The 17714-nt window shown below is 47.6% G+C and overlaps 1 protein-coding gene across 1 annotated transcript in view; it reads left to right on the top strand.

Moving 5' to 3' along the window:
• SHISA8 (shisa family member 8) overlaps positions 1–14463 on the top strand; it is a 36735-nt gene extending 22272 nt beyond the window's left edge. Inside the window, exons 2-4 of the mRNA XM_081877644.1 lie at positions 5527–5654; positions 10826–10975; positions 13304–14463. Coding sequence (XP_081733770.1) covers positions 5527–5654; positions 10826–10975; positions 13304–13677 — 652 coding nt within the window. The 3' untranslated portion in view covers positions 13678–14463. The remainder of the gene's footprint in view (positions 1–5526; positions 5655–10825; positions 10976–13303) is intronic.
• The last annotated feature ends 3251 nt before the right edge of the window (positions 14464–17714 follow it).

Genomic DNA, 17714 nt, shown 5'->3' with positions numbered 1-17714 from the left:
ACATAATAGGACACAGGTCCACTAGCCCGGGTGACCACACCAGCCACCCACCGCGAACCTCGTGAATAGTTCCTCACCCAGACCAGATCTTCAGGGGCGAAATACCTTGTTGTGTCAGTCTCAGCCTGGGGGTTTGCTCTTGAATTACGGTTTGGCATTTTATCCGGGTGGACATAATCCAGCACCGTTACCAATCTTCTACCCAAGAGCAGCTCAGCTGGCGACTTGCCCGTCGCAGTACACGGTGTCGCATGCTGCAAAAATAACATTCGCGCGATGCGAGCTGACCAGTTACCCTCCATTAAGCGCACAATGGATTCTTTGGCTGTTCTTACCATGCGCTCCGCCTGCCCATTGGAGGATGGGTGAAAGGGCACGGATGTGACCCCTCTTATGAAGTTATCAGCCAAGAATGCCCTGAATTCTTGGGATACAAAAGCTGCCCCATTATCTGATACAATGGTCTCAGGTAACCCGTGGGTTGCAAACAGCTGCCTCAACACCTTGATTACGGCAGCTGATGCCATGCTAGGGACCATCGCCACTTCTAACCATTTGGAATATGCATCAACGATAACCAAAAAGACCTTCCCCTGGAATGGCCCAGCAAAATCTAAGTGCAGCCGGCTCCAGGGAGATCTGGACTGCTCCCACCAGTGAACTGGTGCTCTGGCCACTTCTGGCCGCACCTCTTGGCATGCCTTGCCTGTTCGTACCCATTGTTCTATGTTCTGGTCCATTCCAGGCCACCACACATAACATCGGGCTAGCGACTTCATCCTGACCATTCCCGGGTGTCCCATGTGAAGCGTCTCAAGAACCCTGTTTCTCAGTGGTGCTGGGATGATCACCCTATCTCCCCACAGGAGACAACCCTTATGCGTGGATAACTCGTGCTGCCTTGTCGCATAAGGCCTGAATTTGTCTTCATGCGGACCACCTGGCCACCCCCTCCCCACCCAAGTGAGCACACGGGAGAGAACAGCATCTTTCCTCGTTTTCTCAGCAATATCAGTAGCCGTTACAGGACCCCCCGGAAGTGTTTCCAGCATCATTATGTGCTCCGCTGGAGCAGGATCCTCATTGCTCCAGCCAGGAAGGGGCAATCGACTCAGCGCATCAGCGTGGCACAACCGTTTCCCCGGCACATGGGTCAAGGTGTACTGGAACCCGTTCAGGAATATAGACCAATGCAACATTCTGGGGGAGAGAATTTGTGGCGTTTGTTTGTTCGGGTTGAACAATCCCAACAGTGGTTTGTGGTCCGTTTCAATGGAGAAATGACGACCGTACACATAATCATGGAACCTTTTGATTCCTGCCACAATTGCAAGCGCCTCTTTGTCAATTTGAGCATAGTTGCGCTCCGTGGGCGACAACGTACGGGAATAGAAAGAGATGGGCTTTTCCGACCCATCCGGTTCCCTATGACTCAGCACCGCCCCCAGGCCGTATTGAGAGGCATCACATGCCAGGACCAGCGGCTTCGAGTCATCATAATGAGCAAGGACGCTCTTGCTACTCAGCATTCCTCGCAAGGAGTCAAAAGCCTTCTGCTGCTCCTGCCCCCATCGCCACACATTCTTTTTCTGCAACAGTCTATGTAATGGTTCAGCTACCGAAGCTTTCTGGGGTAAGAACGAATGATAAAAGTTAATAAGTCCCAGGAATGACTGCAACTCCGTCTTGTTCTGTGGTCGTGGTGCCTCGATGATGGCCTTAACCTTAGCATCTGTGGGGTGGATGCCTGATGCATCAATTTTAAACCCCAAGAATTCCGCAGTTGGCACCCCAAAACTGCATTTTTCCTTTTTTAGTTGCAACCCCACCTCCTTGGACTTGAGCAACACTGCACGGACACGCACAACCAGTTCCTGTGGGTCTTTTCCAGCAATCAAAACGTCATCAAAAAATGGCAAGACCCCCGGCAGACCTCTTAACAGGCGTTCCATGAGCCCTTGAAAAATCCCTGGGGCCACACAAACTCCAAATTGTAATAACTCTGAACGCCCCTTTATGTGTGACAATAGTCTGTGCTTCCGCTGATTGTGGGGTTACTGGCAGCTGTTGGTAAGCTTGTGCCAGGTCAAGTTTGGCAAACACCTTGCCCCCAGCCAGTTTAGCCAACAGATGTGATACGACTGGAATGGGGTATGAATTTCCCCTGAGTGGCTTATTGATAGTACATTTGTAATCAGCACAGATCCTAACTTCCCCATTTGCTTTAAGGGGCGTGACGATTGGAGTCTCCCACTTAGCGGAGTCCACGGGTGAGAGAACTCCCTGCTTGACCAATTTATCCAGCTCTGCTTTGATCTTGGGTTGCAGTGCAAATGGCACTCGCCTTGGTTTGAGTCGGATTGGGGCCACCCCAGGGTCCAATTCGAAGTCAACTGGGGGCCCTTTATAACAACCCAGTTTTCCATTAAAGAGGCCAGCAAATTCTTTGTATAATGCCTCGCTCATCTCGGGGCAGGTTTGGATTGAATTAAGCCCTGATATACTCAGTCCCAGGGCGGGAAACCAGTCAGTGCCCAAGAGACTGGGGCGACTGCCCTTCGCAATCACCAGTTTGAGTACCGCCTGTTTGTCCCGGAACTGTACTCTCACGGCACACATTCCCATGACATGGATGCGGCCCGCTGAGTATGACTGCAAAGTTGCCGGGAAGGGCTCCAGAGGGGGCAACTTACCCCTGGGGAAGAATGTCCTCGCGGTCTGGTCCGACACGATAGTGAATCCAGATCCGGAGTCCACCTCCATGTCGCACAGCTGACCCTCAATCTTCACCTTGACGTGTGCCTTGCCTTGCGCTGGAAACTGCACGACCCTCCCGTTGATCTCCGTTACGTAGTGGCAGTCCTTTAGAACATGGTTCGCTGTGGCCGATCTGCGATGCTCCAGTCTAGGTGCTCCTGTCGCTCCCAACGCCGCCGATCTACAGACCCTGGCGATGTGACCTGTCTTTCCGCACGTCCGGCACATAGCATCCCGGAAATGACAACTCTTCCGCTCATGGTTTCCGCCACAACCAGGGCACCTGCCTCGGTGATCTTTGTGCACTGTGCAGGCCTGACGCACTGACTCGACCCCACGAACTGGGCTCTGGCTCGGAGTAGCCTCTAGCTCGTCCATGGCATGCACAACTTCTATCTGTGGCTTAGGGGCCCTGAGACTGGCATCAAGCTCCTCTCTTTCATAATTCTCCGTGGCAGTGGCCTCCTTCAAGGCTGAAGCAAGGGTAACCTCTTCTTTAGCCACGATGCGTCTTCTGGCTTTCTTGCTGCTCAGACCACCGACAAACCGATCCAGGAGAGTCTCTTTCAGATCTTGGAAGTCACAGTGCTGAGCGAGCTTCCGCAGTTCAGCTAGAAATGCAGATACAGACTCCCCAGCACGCTGCTGCCTCTTATGAAACTCCATCCGCCGGGCCATCTTGGTCTCAGTAGGCGCTAAATGGCTTGTTAGGCAGGCAAGAATATCTTTGAGAGATGTCTCACTTAGCTTCGCTGGGGCAAGCAATGCCTTGGCCAGCTTGAAGGTCTCAGGCCCACAGTAGCTCAGGAACGTGGCCCTTCTTTTGCTGGCATCGGTGATCCCTTGAGCCACTGCGAAGAACTCGAAGCGTTCGACGTAGTCTTCCCACGTGTGGGGCTCTGATGGCTGGAAGGGCTCCAATACCCTTGGACTCTCCATTGTCCTGTGGGCCGGGTCGTCTTTTCAGCTGGCCAGTGAGTCTTGTTCTTAGCTACAATCCGGACTCTGAGGCAGGGCTGCGTTTAACCGCTCCTCAGCATTCCGGATCCCATCCTCGTCGCCAGTTGTTGTGACGTGGGGTTTGTGATTTCAGCTCTCTTGACATAATATGCTGGAGACAGTTCTCTAGTAGTTCTCTAGTTCTTTATTAACGCAACAAGACTGAAACTTGAGGAGGGGAGAGCTACATTTATAGGGACAGGGAACTAGCTAGAAAGGATACATTTTGGAGGGAACAATATCAGGCAATCACAGTCCTGCCTTTTGGAGGCAACCAATAAGACAGAGGATCAAAATACAGCAGCTTAAATGAACCAATAGTAGCTGTACCCTCTGGAACCAAAAGGCAGTTACTTTACCCCAATGCAAATACAGACAACAATAATACAGATATAAAATCCTTTGACTCAATACACAACACAAACTACTGCAGCCAGCAGTAAATTTTTACCGATTTCCATTTGGAAATCGGTAAAAATATCTGGGGAAATTCGGACATATGGCAGCCCATGTCAGCAGCGCTGTTTTGGCTGACTTCACATAAAAATACCTCAGAAACGTCATTTTTACTTTTTTTGCAATTTAGCCCTAAAAGCTCAACAGCTTTGTCCCCTCCTACTCTCACCCTGCCCACCATTGCTGCAGGGATCTGGTAAGACTATCCAGGAAGAAATGTAGCCCCCAGGTGGAAAAAAGGCTTGTCACCCTTGGCAGCTAAGGCCTCTGGCCCAGTCACTGATATCCCCAATTAAAGTAGTGAGGCTGGAGGAGAGTTGAAGTAGTCACAGTGTCCCATTCTGAAACAGATGGGCCAGTCGCCTGGCTTGATGCAAGGCAAGTTTTTAATCTATACCCAGAGGATATGTCCACAAAGAGACTGGCAAGCTCTGGATCAGTTCTCATAAGGAAAGATTATATGTTGTGCAATGGAGAACAACAGATAAATTCCCCATAGGTCAGTTATGTTGCCCACACAGTAGCCCACTTATAATATGGTTTAATTGTTTCTCCATTGCTAATAGTTATGTATCTATTGTTGGTTTTGAGTTTCAGTTGTGTTTCAATGGGTTTTTACCTAAAAAGTGGGATAGATGTTTTTACAAATATGAAATGAAATGAAATGAAGGGCAGCTGACAAGAAGCATGATCCAGACAACCAAAACACAGCCACATTGTACATTTTGGTGGACAGCCCCCCAAAATTCCGATTCGAAAACAAATGATAAGATATTCTTTTTGCCCTCTCCCCCCCCCCCTTATAGAACATGAATAAATTCTTGTTGTTGGTTTGGTTTCCTGTTGGTGCTAGACCAAAGCCCCTTATCAGGTTCAGCAAAAATGCAAGTCCAACTAAGATTTTTAAAAAATGACGTTGGAGACACTGGAGCTGGTCCCCAACACTGGTGTTCGTGATGCAACTCACAGACTATATGACCATGAAAATTGTTCAGCCCCTTTCAAGAAAAACTGAGCTCTATCAGTGTATGAAAGAAAAAGGTGCTTCCCCTTCCAGTTTTAAGCGCTGAGAAAAGGAGGCATCCATCAAACAGAAGCCTGTTCCATTCTGAGCAGGGAGGCTTGTGCAACAAATGAACAGCAAGGGCACGTACCTTGCTGTGAGTGTCTGGAAAGGCAAGCAGGTGCAAAGGGTAAACAACATGTGAACCGAAATGACACATGACACTTTGTCAGAATTATACTCACAGTAACAACAGCTCAGGATCTTTACTTATGATGGCACTGCTTAATTTCCCTCCATACCTTTTCTAGGACACTCACGGATCTCCTGAAACAGCCAGGAGGACATGGACCATCTGACATCTTGCCAGAGAGCCACATTGGCAGTGTGCAGGTCCAGATTGGCGATGGGTTTTCTCGATCTCCCAGGAATAGCACAGGTAAGATAATCACAAAGTCCTCAGCTGTGTGCATATTAACAGCTTAAAACACAGCTAGGCTGTTCTCCTTCTCCCAGCCAAAAATCTAGGATCTGCAATTTGTTAAGGGCACAGTAGAGTGGGGGTAAACTACAGTTCCCATGGTTCTTTGGGGGAAGGCATGTGCTTTAAATGTGTGGTATTGTATGCAGCCTGTGTAGGAGAAAACTTTCTTTGTATACAGAATATCCCAGGTTCACAGGTTGCTCATCCAGTGTGGTGTAGTGGTTAAGAGTGGTAGACTTGTAATCTGGTGAACCGGGTTCGAGTCTCCGCTCCTCCACATGCAGCTGCTGGGTGACCTTGGGCTAGTCACGCTTCTCTGAAATCTCTCAGCCTCACTCACCTCACAGAGTGTTTGTTGTGGGGGAGGAAGGGAAAGGAGAATGTTAGCCGCTTTGAGACTCCTTTGGGTAGTGATAAAGCGGGATATCAAATCCAAACTTTATCCTGGAGAAGAGTGACTAGTGGAGTGCCACAGGGTTCTGTCTTGGGCCCCGTCTTATTCAACATCTTTATCAACGACTTGGATGATGGACTCAAGGGCATCCTGATCAAATTTGCAGATGACACCAAACTGGGAGGGGTGGCTAACACCCCAGAGGACAGGACCACACTTCAAAACGACCTTGACAGATTAGAGAACTGGGCCAAAACAAACAAGATGAATTTTAATAGGGAGAAATGTAAAGTATTGCACTTGGGCAAAAAAAATGAGAGGCACAAATACAAGATGGGTGACACCTGGCTTGAGAGCAGTACATGTGAAAAGGATCTAGGAGTCTTGGTTGACCACAAACTTGACATGAGCCAACAGTGTGATGCGGCAGCTAAAAAAGCCAATGCAATTCTGGGCTGCATCAATAGGAGTATTGCATCTAGATCAAGGAAAGTAATAGTGCCACTGTATTCTGCTCTGGTCAGACCTCACCTGGAGTACTGTGTCCAGTTCTGGGCACCACAGAAGGACACTGACAAACTGGAACGTGTCCAGAGGAGGGCAACCAAAATGGTCAAAGGCCTGGAAACGATGCCTTATGAAGAACGGCTAAGGGAGCTGGGCATGTTTAGCCTGGAGAAGAGGAGGTTAAGGGGTGATATGATAGCCATGTTCAAATACATAAAAGGATGTCACATAGAGGAGGGAGAAAGGTTGTTTCCTGCTGCTCCAGAGAAGCGGACACGGAGCAATGGTTCCAAACTACAAGAAAGAAGATTCCAGCTAAACATTAGGAAGAACTTCCTGACAGTAAGAGCTGTTCGACAGTGGAATTTGCTGCCAAGGAGTGTGGTGGAGTCTCCTTTGGAGGTCTTTAAGCAGAGGCTTGACAACCATATGTCAGGAGTGCTCTGATGGTGTTTCCTGCTTGGCAGGGGGTTGGACTCGATGGCCCTTGTGGTCTCTTCCAACTCTATGATTCTATGATTCTATTCTATGAAACTCCTCTTCTCCTTCTCCTTCTCCTTCTCCTTCTCCTTCTCCTTCTCCTTCTCCTTCTCCTTCTCCTTCTCCTTCTCCTTCTCCTTCTCCTTCTTGAGGGTTTGGTGACAATTCACACAACCAGTTTGGTTCGAGGGGGGCATCACCTGGGTGAAACAACCCAAAAGAGGACTTCTACGCACTGGATGTGCAAGGAAACACCTAAGGCTTTTTCCCTTTCAGCATGGCAGGGATAGAAACCTAGAGTCCCCAAAATGAACAATGCTGCACCTGCTGGACACGTTCCTTCTGCCTGGCTCTTAAAGGCACAGGAGCACCCTTCAAGGTTATACAGGAGGGTTGCCATGTGGAAGCACTCCTGAAGCCTCATCACACGTGGTCTGTGTGGAGGAGGGACAGCCCCCCCCACCTCACATCCTTGCATGTCCTATATAATGCCTATCCTCAACCCTCAATATGCCAAGCTGCCCTCAGAAAACCTTTAGTCTAAGCACTACTTGGTATCAGTAAAGGAAGAAAATATATTCTCCCTCTATTTTGTTGAATGTTGCATGACATTCCATATTTATAACCTACCTTTCTTCCCCAAAGGCAGCCCAAGGCACCTAAGGGGAGTGGGGACACAAATGCAATCCATGCATCCACATCAGCATCAACTGTATAACAAACTTACCAAGCCCATAAATGCCTACATAATGTATGCAAATGTATACAAACAGTAATCCAGTACTGCTGCCCCATTAAATGTTTCCAGCAGAGCATATGTGTAAGAGGCAGAAACTTGAAGCGTTTCTGCTATGCTGCCTCCATGGGTGGGGTGGGGGAGAAGCTGTACTTGTTGGACTTCTACCTGTTCTACTTATTTTTGGAAGCACCTAGGAACCCTGGGCAGGGAGGGATGATGATGATGACGACAATAGTTTTCTTTTTTATACTCCGCCCAACTAGCTGGGTTTCCCCAGCCACTCTGAGCGGCTCACAGCATATATCAGAACATACTAAAACATCAAACATGGCTGCCTTCAGATGTCTTCTAAAAGTCAGATAGTTGCTTATTTCCTTGACATCTGATGGGAAGGTGTTCCACAGGGCAGGCACCACTACCGAAGGCCGTCTGCCTAGCTCCCTGTAATCTCGTTTCTCGCAGTGAGGGAACCAGCAGAAGATCCTCGAAGGACCTCAGTTTCTGGGCAAAGCAATGGGGGATGAGACGCTCCTTCAGGTCTACAGGGCCGAGGCCATTTATGGCTTTAAAGGCCAGCACCAACAGTTTGAATTGTGCTCGGAAACGCACTAGGAGCCAATGAAGATCCTTTAGGACCAGTGTTGCATGGTCCCAGTGGCCACTCCCAGTCACCAGTCTAGCTGCTGCATTCTGGATTAGTTGTAGCTTCTGGGTCACCTTCAAAGGTAGCCCCACGTAGAGCGCATTGCAGTAGTCCAAGCGGGAGATAACCAGAGCATGCACCACTCTGGCAAGACAGTCCACGGGCAGGTAGGGTCTCAGCCTGCATACCACATGGAGCTGGTAGACAGCTGCCCTGGATACAGAATTGACCTACTCCTCCATGGACAGCTGTGAGTCCAAAATGACTCCCAGGCTGCACACCTGGTCCTTCAGGGGCACGGTTGTCCCATTCAGGACCAGGGAGTCCTCAACACCCACCCGTCTCTTGTCCCCCCAAAACAGTACCTCTGTCTTGTCAGAATTCAACCTCAATCTGTTACCCGCCATCCATCCTCCAACTGCCTCACTCACACAGGACCTTCACTGACTTCACTGACTGGTTGAGATAGATGATAGTTACTGGCCAGCATAGAAATATTGTTAAGTAATAAGAATAAGAATACTAATACTAATACTGGAGCAGATAGCTTTCTGACTTAACTGCTCATGAGCATTTTGTAAAGGGAACAATTGGCAGTAATCCTTTCCCTGTATCATTTCAGCCTCTGCTGCTCTTGAGTGGGGATGGGGGGTGGGAGAAGTGCAGCTGGTCATCATGGGGGGGGGGATGTGTGACCTCTGGCAATGTCAGCCCCCACATTTTGCAAGGTGAACAGTCGCCAGGGTGAAAACCATCTGAGCGCACCAGTGACTAGATGAGGGCAGGATTCCCCCACATGCACACTTCCCCCAAACATTTTACACATACAATCTCTTCCTTGCTAATTCCTTGCATGGGGGGGGGGGCCTGGCAGGCAAGGGGCTATCTGTGCTCCGATTTACATCCAGCTGATGGGGGGGGGATGGTTTGCTGCTGCTGCTCTTTGTGTTGTGACTCAGTTCTGCCTGGGGCCGAGAGAGCGCTCTGTCTCCTCCTCTCTTGTTTGCCCATGACACTTGTCCCAGTTTAAATACAGATTTCCTCCCTCCTCTCCCTGCCTCCCTCCCTATCACCTTTGAACATTGCTTAACTGAAGTGAGAACTGACGAGTGTCACTTGCTTGAGGCCCTGAAGAATGAAATCTGAGAGATAACCACATTGGCAGCCATTCAGATCATCTTCATAATCACCATCGCCTGATACTGCCGGGCCCCCAAAACCTTAATTAAGGCTGAGATCCATTATCCCCGACATGCTTTGCAAAAGGCACAAACTCTGCCCGAAAGGTTTTGCTGTCACAAGATTAACCGGCAGCAGGTGGTGAGGTGAGAAAAGAATTACACAACGCAAGCAAATCAATAGGCTATGGAAAGCCTCCTCCTGTGTTCTAAAGGCTGTTTGCTGTATTACTGTTGTGCTCATCCCAATCTCTGAGCGGCAAGAGGCTTCAGAGATTCCTGTGCTCACCCAGGGTTCAGTTTCCTTGGATTGGAGGTCAATGGAGATGGTGGCATCTTTAGCATATATAGTTTTATTTACACATGTATACAACCTAAGCATAAGATGGAAGGGTTCACAGCATCAGCACCTTCCAACAGATCTTGCTTCCCCACTAGGTTTCCAGGGAAGTCCCTGGCCTAGGTTGCCACCTTTGGGACAAGTCGGGGGGGGCTGGGGGGCTAAAAAATACTTTACCTGGTGCAGAATGAAATGACCACAAACCAATCCATTGCAATGGGTTGTTTCCAATGCTGGTCATACTCATAGAGTAGACCCAATGAAATTTATGGATCTAAGTTAGCAATGCACATTAATTCCAATGACTCACATCCTCCCCACCAGCTGAATTTCTGCCTGTCAGAAGAATGGTAAAGGTAGAAACCCAGCCAGAGAAAGAAAGAGGCAGAGAGAGCAACAAATTCTGTTTCTCTTCCTAACAGAGCTTTGCCTTAAACATCCCTTGCCATATAGCTACTAATGCCAATTCATTCACACAGACATAGTCAGACAACTTCATCCAGCCACTAGGGTTTACATCTTTTCTTGTCACATATTTGAAGTGTTTTAAAAAGAATTCATCTGTTGAATTGTAGAATTGTAGAGTTTGAAGGGACCCTAAGGGTCACCTACTCCAACCTCCTGCGATGCAATTTCTAGGTGGTGTCCTTTGTAGGTGTTTGTCCTTCTCCATCAACTGCTGTTACCTCCAGAAGTCTGTCCACTGTGCCTCATTGTCTCTCTGCCTGGCACGGGGTCCACTTTCTTGGGAAACAGAATTTGCAATTTTGCTCGCACTTGGGAGGGCCTAGGACACTGAGCGGATTGTGCTGAAGCCTTACCTTGCCACCTCCTTCTGCTTCCAGACAAGAACCACTTGAACAACGCTGTGGTTAACCCCTCCAGCGTCTCACAGATTGGGCTGTCGCATTCACACAACAACCGGCTGCAAATGGCAAGCACGCTGCCGCACCAAGCGCCCGACTATGCCAAGTATGCAACTCTCAAGGCTGTAGGTAGGTATTGCGGCACTGCGTCTCCTGCTGGGCAAAGTAAGGCTGGCATTTGCTGGAGGAAGGCTGTGAGAGCTGGTTGTCCCAGTGTGGTATGATATATCTCCATGTACTCATGCCCATCGGCCCATTGCTGTGTACACGGTGACATCATCATTGTGTCTTTGTTGACTAAGGGTGGGAAACCTCAGGCCTGGGAGCCAAAACATGGGTCAAGCTTTTCCGTCTGGCCATAGTCCAGACCATGCCCCTGCCCTAGGCATGCTTCACACCCTTCTCAGGTGTTTTTGCCCAGCTGCAATGTGTTCTTGGACTGTTGCTATGTCTCTCGCTTGCCTTGATGGAGAGATGTTTGCATGGGGTGTGCCTAGGAACCTCTGACAGAATGTAGCCTTCTGTGCAGAGGTGAGATGGCCTCCGACATATATGAAGTGGGAGGGGGGGGGGGAGATTGTAAGGTCCACAAGGAAGTGGGACCATTGGGCTGGACCAAATTTTCCCCACCATGTTGCTGGCCTTCCATTTTGCTGGGTAGTAGCTGGTGAATGGGGAGAAACTGAATTCAGGTCACATTTAAAGATAAACCTCATTCCACTTTCCAAAACAACACATGAACTGGAATGCTGCCACCTTTTGAAACTCATGCTTTTTCCAATTTTGCAGTGCAGTTTTCCAGCCATGCAATGTGACGAAAGTTCATATACTAGGGGGACATGTGCATAAAAAGCAAGTGTTAGTGGATAAAATTATGCATTATATTATGGGAAATTGTGTTGTGAAAAATGTGTTTAGGCAAAATTGCATACGAAAACGTGCATATTAGCAGTTCATATGTAAATGCTGATGCATATTAATGAGGACTTTGGTTGTTGTTGGGTTTTAAAAAAATATATACAAACTGATGTGAAAATGTGGAGAAGTGAGACATGAGAAACTGAGAGAAACCAAAATTCACAGATTCGCCCATCGCTAGTAGTAAATGCTGGATTTCACTAATGCCAGAGGAAAATTGAATGAGGTGGGAAAGAAAGGAAAGTGATTGCAGGGGAAGAAAAACATGAGCTAAGCCAGAAAAGGGAGCTGTTTTGGAGAGATGAATAAGTCATGAGCTGAGGGCAAACAGAGTGAGTCTCATGGCCCAACTACAGTGGGGGTGTTGAATACAGAGCAGATGACTAAGAGCTGATGACAAAAATAATTTAACGTGGATTAGTTGCCCTTTAACAAATATTAATCACCCCTTTATGCAATTATTATTCCTCACATATTGGAAGAGTTTTTAAGGAATAAGACAGCCTTTGACGGCATGGTGCCCTCCAGGTGTTTTGATCTACAACAACTTCAGTCAGCATAGCTGTGCAATGCTAGGGGTGGATGGGAGCTGTGGTTCAAAACATTTGGGGGACACCAGGTTGGCAAAGGCTGGATAAAGGTATGGCGATGGATTCTACCAACAGCTGGAGAGCCTCCATGGACCAGCCTATGACATAGAGAAGGGGTGAGCACCTCAAATCACTCTGAGCCATTTCTTCAGGTTTTAACCTATTCAAGAAGGCCTTGTTGTTATGGTAACACAAACAAAGTTATTTAAAATAAAGGCCTATGCAGAGAGCCAAAGCCTATCTAGCTGTACTCACAGGTGTTCAAAGCAATGGTGGATTTTCCTGCCAGTATCAAAATACCTGCATGTTTGCTCTTTGATGTAATTATATATTAGACTTTGTATCATTCTTATCTAAGTTGTTGAAATCTACCCTTTTGTTGACCATGGCTTGGCTTGCCTGTCATGTTAAGCCAAACCATCGCTTTGCACAAACCTCTGAGCTCTAGGAGAGGAGGTGGTGACTGCTTTGCTCCTCCTTGTTCATTCTGCTGATGTGCTATGCCATGGGTTGTCAGATCCTTTGAATCTGGGCTCACGGTTCAGCCGTCTCTAGACTAACCACAAGTTGTAACCACGGTTTGTCCTATGGTTCACAGCTTGTGGCTTGTTCAGCAGAGATAAACTACAAACTTAGATTCAGACAACTTGCCAAGCCAAACCCTGGCTTAGCTGAGCACAGCAGAATGACTCTGGGAACCTGAACAATCCTGGATTAATGTGTGGTTTGGCTTAGCCTGACACACAAACCAAGACTGAGTGTGTCTCATGCTTTTGGCAGACCTGACATTAACCTTATCCTGCTTATGTACAGGTGGAATTAGTTAAGCTTTAACATCCCTAACCCTCTAGGGATGGTTAGATGGTTACAGAGCTGTCAGGAGAGCCATCACAACCTTAAGAACGTTTTGCCCTTCGTTTTCTGCTCTGTTCCATATATTCCCTTCCAGAAAGTGCTCCTGAGGAATTCTACAAGCGGTTTCCTGTGGTGGACATGCCGCCATCAGCCACGCTGTCCTTCCCTCCCTTGACGCTACACCAGAAAGACGTTTCTCCCTTTCAGGACGGCTGTGCTCTGATTGGCTTGGCAACACCAGGACAGAAGGCCAAAGTGATGAAAGCCAGTGCCCACACACTGGCAGGCAGCCCGGCCTTCAAACCAGGGTGGGATCCTAACCACCCTGACCTTCGACGGCAGGCCTACACCACCAAGCGCCAGTTCAGCATCGAGAAGCTCCCCGAGGTCTTCAGCCAGACGCCTACCCACTATGCCCAGCAGCAGCGGCCCTTCTCCACCAACAGCAAGACGGAAGTCACTGTCTAGAGCAGACCTCCTCCTCAATCTCCCCTCCCTTTGAAATATTCAAGCAGCCTGTGAGGTGTGGCCTGCCTTGTCAAGCTGGAGCACCTAGTGTTGACTTGGCAGAGCAACCCCCTCCTCTCGGCTGGCACTGCTAGGTTCTGTGAGAGAGCGAGGGAATTAGGAAGGAAGCTTGGCCACCGGTGCTGAGGGATCGTCTGCGGCTCCTAACAGAACCTGCCCATTTGCTGTGGCCCTCTGTTTTCTGCATCCTGACAGAACTCGGCCAGCATGCGTGGTGAAACCGGCATGCATGTCGCTCCACAATTCGATGCACGACTCATGTTTGTAGCTCACGTCTTCATCACATCGCACATCCCAGAATGGTCAGCATCCACCGGAAACCTGAGGACTCCACTACCGTTCTGCATGGAGATGCATCAAAGGGAAAATGGGGAGCGGGGTAAATAAAATATATCATTCTTTTCCCCTCGCCAAGAAAGGCCAAGTCAAAGGACAAGACAAACTCCTGCAATAATTAACCAGAACATTGTGTTTGAACATTTGCCCAATATAACATTCCTCTTCTGCCTTTCCTGGTGGTTAAACAAATGCAAAAAATAAAAATAAATGGGAATACAACAATGAAAGCAGTAATAAACTGTTCAAAAAGGGAACTGCCAAGGGCTGGAAGAAATTTTTACACAGTTCCCTTTGTTCTTCGCTTGATTCTTGTCCTTCTCTATCAAACCTTTCGGTTTAAGGCCATTTGTTAATATTTCTTGTCGCATATAAAACCTATATACTGCTGACACGTTTTTTTGCCTGCCACTCATCAGAGAGTCACTATTGTGGATCCTTAACAGGGGGTTGAAAAAGAGGAGGGGGCATTGCTTTCTAGGGGATATTTCCCACCAAACTCTGAGAAAGGGTAGTGCTGCCTGTCATGAAGGTACAGGAAGAACCGTGCTGTGAAGAGTGTGGAAGAGTGTGATTATGTGTCAGGGGAGAGTGTGAGTTGTGCACCCATGGAGCCTTGTAGAAATTTCAGCCATAGGTTGGAAAATCAGCTTTCTTATTTAAGGTTTGATCTAGCTAACCAGTGTGACTGGAGTTGGTGGTTCACCACAATAGCAGGAGATGGCTTTCATTTCACAACACTGAGTAGGAAATATGTGTGTAGACTCATGAAATAAGCCAGACTTTCTGATTTGTTGTGGTTTACAGTCAGCAAGCAGCATGTTGTCCTTCTCTATCAAACCACTGTTTGCTGTGCCACCATTTCTCTCTCCCTCTTTGCTCCTCTCCAGCGCAAGGGGAACAAACAAGCCAGGAAACCTTGGCTTCCTATTACACCCAAACTAGGGATTGCAATGTGTTGCTCCCTAGTAAGTCATAGCCAGCAAGCCAACAACAAATCACCTGGCAATCATGTCTTGTTGAGGATCTTGTGTTCCAAATAAAAAAATTCCTTCCAGTAGCACCTTAAAGACCAACTGAGTTAGTTCTAGGTATGAGCTTTCGTGTGCATGCACACTTCTTCAGATACACTGAAACAGAAGTCACCGGACCTTTCTATATAGTGAGAAGGTGGGGAGGGGTATTACTCAGAAGGGTGGTGGGAATGGGTGATTGGCAGATAGCTGCGATGAGCCTGTTGACTACTCTTAACGACTGCAATAGGTCTAACAGGAAAAAGCAAGGGGTGAGAAGCCATTTTTCACCTTCTCACCCCTTGCTTTTTCCTGTTAGACCTATTGCAGTCGTTAAGAGTCGTCAACAGGCTCATCGCAGCTATCTGCCAATCACCCATTCCCACCACCCTTCTGAGTAATACCCCTCCCCACCTTCTCACTATATAGAAAGGTCCGGTGACTTCTGTTTCAGTGTATCTGAAGAAGTGTGCATGCACACGAAAGCTCATACCTAGAACTAACTCAGTTGGTCTTTAAGGTGCTACTGGAAGGAATTTTTTTATTTTGTTTTGACAATGGCAGACCAACACGGCTACCTATCTGTAACTTGTGTTCCAAATTCAGTCATACTGTTAGAAACTGGGGAATGCCCTCTGCTGACAAGGGCCTGGTGGTCAGCCTTCAAATATTGGTGCAAGTTCAGTGTTTTTAAATTGGGCACAGGGTTACTCCTTCATTTATCTCAGGGTGAGTACTTAAGCTGTTGGTCCAAGCTCGTTGCCCAAAAAAGCTGCTTCAATTGGTTTGTCTTCAGACCTTCTCTTACATATGCCCTAAAATCAGTAAAACAAAGACTGTGGGATTTTGCCTTCTGTGATCTATGGGCCCCCTCATTCTCATCCTGCTCACCAAGTGCTGTGAATATACAGTATGTCAGGTCATTTTACACAGTTGAATATTTAAAGAATTTGCCAGTCACCAATTATGGTAGACTTTTTACTAAGGCCAGACTTAATGTGTTTCCCTCTGAAATGTTCCGAGGTAGATTTGCTGGTGTCCCTTATTTCACATGATTATGTCCTTGTACTAACCAGGAAGAATGCCTGAAGCACATTCTCCTGTCCTGTATAATATATAAGCTGGTCCAACAACATTTGACTAATCCACTAATGGCAAATCTACCCGGAAAACCTGCCAATTATATGCCAAGTTCCTATTAGACATTAAAATTCCCAGTGTGACTTTGGCGATTGTCAAATATCTTTCTGAGGTGGTCAGGATCAGAGATAAATTTGCATTAGACAAAAGTCTGAAAAAAGCATAGTCTTAATGATTTGTCCAAGTAGTCTGGGTACTTTTTAATGTATTTTATATGCACTGAATTTTGTCTTTTGGGTCTTTGGGCAGCAATAAAGAATTGATCGATTGATTGAACAAGCCACAATTCCTGATTCAAAGAAATTGGGAAGCCAAATCTTCCCAGCTTATCTACCCCAACTCACGCAAAGGGAAAAGCAAAGTGGGAGAGACTGGAGAGTGTGCACCAGCTTATTGCTCATTCATTAATAAACTACAATAAGTCTGACTTGTTATGTGCAAAAGCAGCTTATGATGCTTTGATACAACAAAGACTGGACACAACATGTTCCTCTGCTTGGTGTGACTGGAATTGGAGTCAACCTCTGGTGCATCTTCTCTCACAATGGACCAAAATCTCCTCTTTTTTTGTACAAAACTAGCCAGAGCAGTTTGCCGTTCCCAAGTTGGCCTCCTCCAGCTTTTTTGGATGACAACCCACAGCCAGGAAAGGGAGATGTTGTCCAGGACATCTGGAGGGTGCAAAGTTGGGGAAGGCTGGCATATACAAATGCTGACTTTTCACATGGTGATACCACAGAAGCAACCAGGAGGGTGCTTATTTCAGAGGCAAACTGGGGGAAGCACCAGGTTGTGAATTTGAACTGGGCCACTGCTTGTTCTCCGTTCTGCACAGCCTGATGCCGTTCCTGATGCTCCCATAACAAACAGGCTCCGCTGTTGCTAGGCTTCTCGCTTCAACCCTCGCAGCAGGAGATTGCCCAACACAGAAATTTATCATCACGCATCCCTACTCTTGTTTCCAAACAAAACACAACCTTACAAGTGCATAGATAATGGCACAGGAATTAACAAAGCCAGGTTCACACAGCGTGTGGCTTTGTTGGGGGAATGAACGGATCACATCCAGGAAATCAGCGAGTTCTCTTTCGGGAGTGCATGGCAGCAAGGCCCTGGGGAACCTTTTGTCAAATAATTTAACCTGCAGAAGTGGTGGCAGTGGCTGGATCACAGAGCAAACTCTTTACCTAATCTGAAGGATTGTGGGTGGTGCAATTATGGGGCAAGAGAGGAGGTGGGACCAGCATTCATCTGCAGAGACAGATGCAGTATTTTAGAGGATAGGACCTGAGCCAATGGATTCAAATGGCAAGAAAGGAGTTTCTGACTAAACATTAGGAAGAACTTAAGAGCTGTTCTAAAGTGGAACTGGCTCCCTCAGAAGGTGGTAGACTCTTCTTCACTGGTTTTTAAAAAGAGGTTGGATGGTCATCTGCCAGGGATCCTTTAGCTGTGATTCCTGCAGTGCAAGGGTTGGATTAAATGACC

The sequence above is a fragment of the Podarcis erhardii genome (assembly GCF_964252035.2).
Source record: "Podarcis erhardii genome assembly, chromosome: 10".
NCBI lineage: Eukaryota > Metazoa > Chordata > Lepidosauria > Squamata > Lacertidae > Podarcis > Podarcis erhardii.
Note: the sequence above shows the minus strand (reverse complement) of the source record. Positions and strands in the feature narration are given on the sequence as shown.